The sequence below is a fragment of the Ceratotherium simum genome, chromosome 25, assembly GCF_057802395.1.
Source record: "Ceratotherium simum simum isolate JZ-2026a chromosome 25, ASM5780239v1, whole genome shotgun sequence".
NCBI lineage: Eukaryota > Metazoa > Chordata > Mammalia > Perissodactyla > Rhinocerotidae > Ceratotherium > Ceratotherium simum.
The window spans coordinates 7,561,064-7,568,375 of NC_141924.1; the positions used below are offsets into that span (position 1 = coordinate 7,561,064).

Genomic DNA, 7,312 nt, shown 5'->3' on the forward strand with positions numbered 1-7,312 from the left:
GCTGCTGGCGGCCCGGGTTCGGATCCCGGGCTTGCACCGACGCACCGCTTCTCTGGCCATGCTGAGGCCGCGTCCCACATACAGCAACTAGAAGGCTGTGCAACTATGACATACAACTATCTACTGGGGCTTTGGGGGGAAAATAAATAAATAAATAAAAATTATAAAAAAAAAAAAGAAAGCCAGAGGAGTCTAAAAGGGGAGGGACTTATCCAAGACAGCTGAGCTAGCAGAGTCAATTCAGTGCACGTTCCATCCTACACACTGTCTCCCTGGGGCTTTTACTGCACCTCCTGGGAGCTGCCTCCTGGAGCCCCTGTCGGGAGCAGGCCCTCCTACGGGTCTCTTCCAGAGCACCCTGTACATCTCCTTTCTTACACCTGTAATAAAATGTCTATTGTTTTGTCTGTCTACTAGTTTATCATCCATTTCTCCTTCTAGAATGTATGTGCCCCGTCCAGCCTCCTCCTTGCACGACTCCTAGGGAGTCATTTCCAGTGCGGGTACTTGTGAATGGCGCCCCTTGGAGGTGGGCCAGCCAGAGGTACTGCCCACCAGGAGAGGGCCGGGGTCTGCTGTTGCTCACCGCAGCTCTGCAGCCTGGCTCAGGCTGGGCACAGAGCAGACCTTCAGGAAAGGCTCCCTGGACAAAAGCATCCAGAGAACAAAGAGCAGCAAACATGGGCCTGTCGCTGCCCTGAAGCCAAGGTGCCACCAACTCCACTTCCCTGTTTTGAAAAAGTCATTTGCCCCCCTAGGACGTGCAAGCCTCTCTCTGGCACCTGGTACCCACCTCACAGGACCAGCAGAGTGTGGGTGGGACATTACCCAACATTTAATCCCAACACACCCGACCAAGCTCCCCACAGGCCGTGGCTTTCTGCAACGTGCAGTCGCTGTCTGACCTGGCACAAGCCACTTTGCCTTTCCGAGCCTCAGTTTCTCCTGCTGTAGGTGGCATGAGTACAGGGCAGTAGGCGGACTAAATGAGATACATTTGCAAAGCACTTAGGATTATGCCTGGTCGGAACAAGCAGCGATCAAGCCTAGTCATTATCATTCCCCAGTAGTAGTGCGGTTCAGCAATGGCCTTGGATGGTGAGTCCCTTACCTGTGGCCACCCGGGTGGTTCCCCTCTGCAGGAGGAGTTTCCCACACTCCTCACTCACGTGACTGTTGTTCTTCAGGAACCTGGGGGAGACAGACGGATGCTGAATGCCTTGGGGCAGGGGGGCCAGACAGAAAGGAGGGGAGGAAAGGGAGAGGAAGGGCACTCCCAAAGGACGCAGGCGTGTGTCCATGGGATGTTCACATCAGTGGTGTGAGTGTGTGTGTGTGAGCGCACCTGGAGAGGATTTGGGGGCAGAGAGTGTGTGAAGAGGGGTCACATAAGTGAAGGGCATGAATATAGGAGGGGGAGAATGAAAAGCAGAGAAAGTCCCAGCTGGGGGATCTGAGGAGGGCCGGGAAGCCTGATGCTCGGGGTGAGCACGGACAGAAACAGGCTTGGTGTGGATGTGTGAGCAGGAGACAGAAGCTTCTTCTGTGCCCCAAAGGTCTCCTCCCTTGGTGCCCTTAGTTCCCCCAGGCCTCCCGCCCCACCGGTGTCGCCCGCCGGCACCCACCCCCGCAGCATCTCCTCCGGGCTGACCACGCTCGAGGGCTTCTTGGAGGCCTCCACTTGCAGTGTGTGCTCTATGGCTCTCCGCTTGTAGGTCAGCATGTTCTCCATCTCCTAAGGATTTGTGGGTTCTGCTGGGTGGGCAGGGCTCCCAGCTGCAGATGAAGGGGCCCAGCCCCTCCCCACCCCCACCCGCCCTCAGCAGCCCCTCAGTGGCGCATCCTCTACACCCTCTTAGCCCGTGATTCATTCTGACCCCGTGAGGGGTGGCACAGGTTAGTAAGCCCTGCCTCAGTCACCACCAGCCCAGCCCTGCCTGTGGCTGGGGACAGCTGGAGGGACCAGGCTGGATGACAGAGGGAAAGGAAATCTCTGTCAACTGCCAAGTGTTTGCAAAGGTGCGATATTAGGGGCCATAGGTCATGAACCGTCCAGGGTCCGGGGTTCAACCATGACAAATTCATCTGGTTGAACTAAGGCTATCACTCCCAACGGTGGAGAGGAGACTGGCTGAGGGGGTGCAGCTCGGGGACCTCCAGTCCCCCATCAAGTACCCATTTCCAGCCCAGCTCACTCAGAGAATGGCCTGGCCCTGTCCACAGTCCACAGCCTGGAGGAGCAGTGGGAAGTGACAGTCCCATCTGTGCCCCCTGAGAAGGCAGGACAGGGAGGACCAACCACTCACCAAGACCCCCCAGGAGGAAGGCCCTGGGGGCACTGTGTTGGTCAACTCAGCAGGTGAAACAGATAAAGAAGCAAGAGTGGCAGCCACCGCAGTCTCACTGCATCCTCATGACAACGCACGAGCTATCCGTTCACGCAACATCCATTGAGCACTCACTCTGGGCCGGGGTTGGACACGTGGTGATGAAAAGACAGCCACGATTCTGGCCCTTGTGGAGTTTGTGGTCATTTTAGGGACAAGAAAACTAAAACTGATGAAGGAGCTACGTCACAACCGAAAGGCGGAGCCTTGGGAACAGAATGACAGAATGTCAGAGCTGGCAGGGCACCTCCCAGGTCATCTAGTCCAACCTCCTTGTTTTACAGGTGAGGAAACTGAGGCCCAGAGAGGTGTAGTGACTTGCCCAGGGTCACACAGCAGGTAAACGGTAGAGCCAGGACTCAGATGCAGAGCAGCACTGGCTGTTGTCATTGGTGGTGGAGGCACTGGTGGCGGAGGTGAGAAGGGTCAGCACTTTTACCATTGGTCCACACTCTGGGTTGCTGTGTGCAGTTGTGCAGTTCGTGCACAGCACAAAGTCATTTCACTAAGCGTGAGTGCAGGTGGGCTCGCCAAACCATGTGCCCCCAGAGCTTCCTCAACCCACTGCTCCTACCCTCTCCCACCCCAGCCATTTCTTGATCCACCTGGCATCCTGCAGATCCCAGGCCACACACTGGGTTTCCAAGGATGACAAAGGTCCCTGCACCCCTTTTCCTGCCCACTCCTAGGGCTATAAGCAGCATAACTCTGTCCTCTGTGAGGGGTCCCCTGACCCGCCTTGTCTACCTTCTGCCACTTCCTCCCGCCTCCCTGGTACCCACCAAAGGAGACAGGGCAGAGGGCACCAGCCAGGCCCCGGGTCTCCCCCAGCGACAGCATGCACGAAGGCCCCCGTTCTTACATTAGAGTCCAGGGCAAATGGCGATGAGTCCAGCAAGATAAGTTTATCCACCATCTCGGGGAAGATACAGGAAAACTACGATGCGACACAAAAAGGGAAGAATGAATAGGAGAGGAAGATGGAAAAGGGACTCAGACTTTTCCCGGGGGACACTGCTGTTTCCCGAGACACCTTTCAGGCTGGGGGAAGGGTGCTAACCAAGAGGCCAGAACAAGAATCTTCTATCCCTTCAGATCACCTTCCTCTCCCCTCCTCCCGCAGTCTGCGCCCAGCACCAAGCTCCAAACCCTAGAGATGGCTGGACTCCAGGGCTCTCTGTGACAGAGGGGGTGGGGAATGTCAAAACCCTTAAGTCCAGTAGGAATCTCCACTGTTTCACTCACTTCCCACAAAGCAAACTGGCACCAGCTAATAAAATGCTGGCTTGAAACTGGGATATGAGTCACTTCCTTTCCCAGGTAACTTGCCCTCCCTCCTCCTGCTCATCCCATCCCACCTGGAGGAGGGCCCAAGGTGTGGCCAGAGGTGGTCCCTGCAAAACCATCTACTCACCATTCCACCCACAGTGCCACCTGGGGGACAAAAGAAGAGTCTGGCTGATATTTCCCAGCTCTCAAAATCCTACTAAAACTTCCTCCCAGGAGCCGACACACCCTCAGGTAGGGGACTGGCTCCTCTCTCCCACTGCTGGCCAGAGTTCTGTATTTGCTGTGAAACTTGGGGCTCCCTCTCCGGGGCCATAGGGCCCCTTCATCAGACCCGGCCACTCAAAAGGCCACATTTTCTTTATCAAATTGAGAGCCACGCCGCCTAGGGCGCCCTATGTCTCTCAAGGGAGCTGCCTGAGGCCAAAGGGCACAGCGCCCAAAGGTCAGTGTCTAACAGACCCCCCCCCCTCCTTGCAGTTCCCAGAAGCACAGGGGAAGTGCACCTGTGTACCGACTCCTCTCTCTCCCTCGCAGCCCCACCACTGAGCCCAGCCAGTCCTGGCCAAGGCGTACTCACCAAAACTGTGGCCCAGGAGGGAAAATCGATTCCATTTCAAGGCTGAAAACACACGGAGCCAGGTCTGGATGGGCCCAGCCTCACCCGCCCTCTGTCCTGCAATCTCTGTGCTTGGGAAATCCCTCCCCAGCATCTGGGGGTACCCCATTCAGGAGACCAGCTTAGAGGCGCCCCAGCTCCCCCACAGGGGTGGAACCCTCAGGAGGAAGCAAGCCCTTCTTGGCAGCCCTCCCCAACTTTCCCAGTCACCCATGCATTCCTGGAAAAACTGGGACCAGACCCCAGGTTGTTCCCAGGCCGGTGCTGCTTCCTGGCTAACACCCAACTTCATCAATGAGAGGGGGTGTCGCAGGGCACAGCCCCCCCAACACACACACACACACACACACACACACACACACACATTCTGCCTCTTACCTGCCACAACTCTTCGAATCTCACTCACAAAGTTTTGGTGGTAATACGGGAAACCTGGGCTGTAATGGGACGAGAGCCCGTGACCCCCGAAATCCATGGCAATGTAATGAAAGTCTGAAATGGAGTTAAGTGGGTAGGAGAAGGTGTCTATGTCAGCCGTCTCTCCCCCCACCCCCCGCCCCATTCTCCTCAGTCTTGCCACCTCGCCCCTGGGTGGCACCTCCCCTCACCTTTCGGGAGAAGAGGGATGAGTTGGTCGAAGGAGTTGGCATTGTCCAGCCAGCCGTGCAGGCAGAGAACTGGGTGGCCCTGCTGGGGGCCCCAGGCTTTGGCAGCGATGTGGCCCCAGGGCACAGCCAGCTTCAGCTCTGAAAACAGACCTGAAAGACAGAGACACGCCCTCATTCGTGAGGCTGGCACTTCCTGAGCCCCTCATCTATGACCCAGTGTGTTCAGGGCATCAGCACTATCCAGGGGGCTCAGATTCCCATGCTGCCCCCAGGGGGTCCTCGTGTAAGTTCACACAGGGAGAACCTGGCTGGCCTCCCACGTACGCTCCTCTAACTTGGGGTTCCCGGAACGCTGAGAGGCCACGTGTGGCCGTGTCCTGGGGTCCCCATCCCCGGCTGGTCAGGCTCAGCCCGCTCCCGGGGCCACAGGTGAAGGAGCTGCCACAGGCAGGAGGGCGGCGTGGTCGGCGAGCCCGCTCCCTCCTTCCCCCCGCGCTCCTCCCGAGGAGGAAGCGTGCGCGTGGCCTCCCCCACCCCGCTCTAGTCTAGGGGCCCGGGCCGGGGGTGCTCACCCATCGCTCGCGTCCCTCGGCGCACCGCCGCTGTCAGTCTGTCTTCGGGGCCGGCCCCGCCTCTCTGCCCAGGCCACGCCCCTCGCCGGCCGGCCCCGCCCAGGCCCCGCTCCTCGCCGGCCAGCCGTCCCTGCTGGAGACCTCGCGGCTGCCTGGAGCTCCAGGGCAGCGCGACCTGGCCCTCGGTGCTGGCCGGGAGGGGCCCTGCGCTCCCGGAGACGCCGCCGGCACTGGGAAACCCGCCCCGCCCGCCCGCGGAGGCTGTGAGCAGAGCGCCTGGGGAGTCCCAGGGCGGTGACCAACAACCTCCCAAATCCCTGTCTACACCCGGGTCTCAGCTTGACACGCGGCCGGACGCCGACCCCTGGGCAGGCCCCATGGCCACCGACCCCCGCGCGGGAGCAGCAGCTGGCGAAGGCCCGGGGAGCAGCCACAGCAAGCGGGCGCCCTCTGGGTGCTCTCTGGCCCTCACTGGGCGGCTGAAGGGGTGACTTTGTTTAATGGTTTCATGTCCGCTTGGGAGGCCGGGCTGCGTCCACCGCGTTGTCATGCAGTCCTGGGGTCCTCGGCAGCGCCTGGCACGAACCAGCCTTAGTATTTGTTGGACACGTGAACAAATGAATGTATACACTGGGGACATGGGGGAACCCCCCAGGTGAGGAAGGATTAGAGACAACGACATTCAGCCTGCAAAAGATCAAGAACCCTAAGTCATGAATTCCACACTGATTTATCTGCCCCTCTATGGAGGAAAATTTGCAGTGTTTCCCATGTTTTGCTTTACAAGAATGCTGTAATGTACAACATAACACGGTCAGGAACACTATAAGGTAAACTAGCAGAGGTGGGAGGGCTGGGGTGAAGGCTGAACCAATTGGTAATGTTGCCAGCTGTTTCTACATGGCCACACTGTCCCCTTCTGCGTTCCACCTGTGCTGGGCAAGACTGCCTGCTCCCCTGTGGCCTTGACAGATGAGGAAAGCATTCAACTTCAGAGTGCGTGTCAAGTTGCTAGATGAGAAATTGTATCACAGGGTGCTTATAGTTAGAATTTCTCTTTTTACAACTGGGCTTACTCTTTTTTATATACTTAAAGGCCGTTTGTATTTTTTAATGTCCTTTCCCCATTTTTTTCTATTATTTCCTGATTTCTTAGAACTCTTAACTGCGAGAGAGATTAGTTCTTTTCTCTATGACATGAATTGCATATTTTTCCCCAAATGCTTGTCATTTGACTTTTGAATTTATTTATTTATTGCCATGCAGAAGTTTTTAAATTTTTATGTAGTCAAATTGGTCACTCTTTTCTTATTTCACTTCTAGATTTTGAGTCATCTCAGAAAGGCCTTTGTCATTAAGTTTTGGGTTGGATAGTCATGCAGCAGAAGATTGCTAGAACCGCAATGGCACATGGAAGGAGTTTGGAAAATTCTTTGTTAAATGAATGAATGAATAATAATACACAAATAGGCACACCAGTGTATGTCACAAGTTGTATTTTTCTTTTTAGTTCCTTAGGGCGCCCATCAGAGTGCTTAGAATGTTTTGGGGCCTCGTGTCCAGTTTGATGGCATATTCTCCCTTAGACTATGGGTCCGTCTCTGTGCGGGACGTTGCCAAAATAACTCATTGTCAAGCTCCTTGAGGGTCAGTTAGTTTCACACAGAGAGAACTGTTAGAGAGGTTGCTACTCTACACAAATGTACACCCGGTCATTGGGCCCTAACAAGGTGACCTGCGTTAACTCAGCCTCAGGACGGTTCCCCGCCCTCCACCCCCCGCAGACTGGACAAATGCCCTCACAGTGGGTGGGAGTGAGTGGCAGCACACTCCTGAGGC

General features: G+C 56.4%; 1 protein-coding gene across 1 annotated transcript in view; it reads right to left on the reverse strand.

Annotated features, from left to right (window-relative positions):
* SERHL2 (serine hydrolase like 2) overlaps window positions 1–5,525 on the reverse strand; it is a 24,295-nt gene extending 18,770 nt beyond the window's left edge. Inside the window, exons 1-8 of the mRNA XM_004438036.3 lie at window positions 5,474–5,525; window positions 4,902–5,051; window positions 4,672–4,785; window positions 4,255–4,296; window positions 3,802–3,821; window positions 3,250–3,324; window positions 1,626–1,735; window positions 1,112–1,191 (exon numbers count right to left, since the gene is read on the reverse strand). Of these exons, the coding sequence (XP_004438093.2) occupies window positions 1,112–1,191; window positions 1,626–1,735; window positions 3,250–3,324; window positions 3,802–3,821; window positions 4,255–4,296; window positions 4,672–4,785; window positions 4,902–5,051; window positions 5,474–5,477 (595 nt within the window). The 5' untranslated portion in view covers window positions 5,478–5,525. The remainder of the gene's footprint in view (window positions 1–1,111; window positions 1,192–1,625; window positions 1,736–3,249; window positions 3,325–3,801; window positions 3,822–4,254; window positions 4,297–4,671; window positions 4,786–4,901; window positions 5,052–5,473) is intronic.
* Between the last annotated feature and the right edge of the window lie 1,787 nt (window positions 5,526–7,312).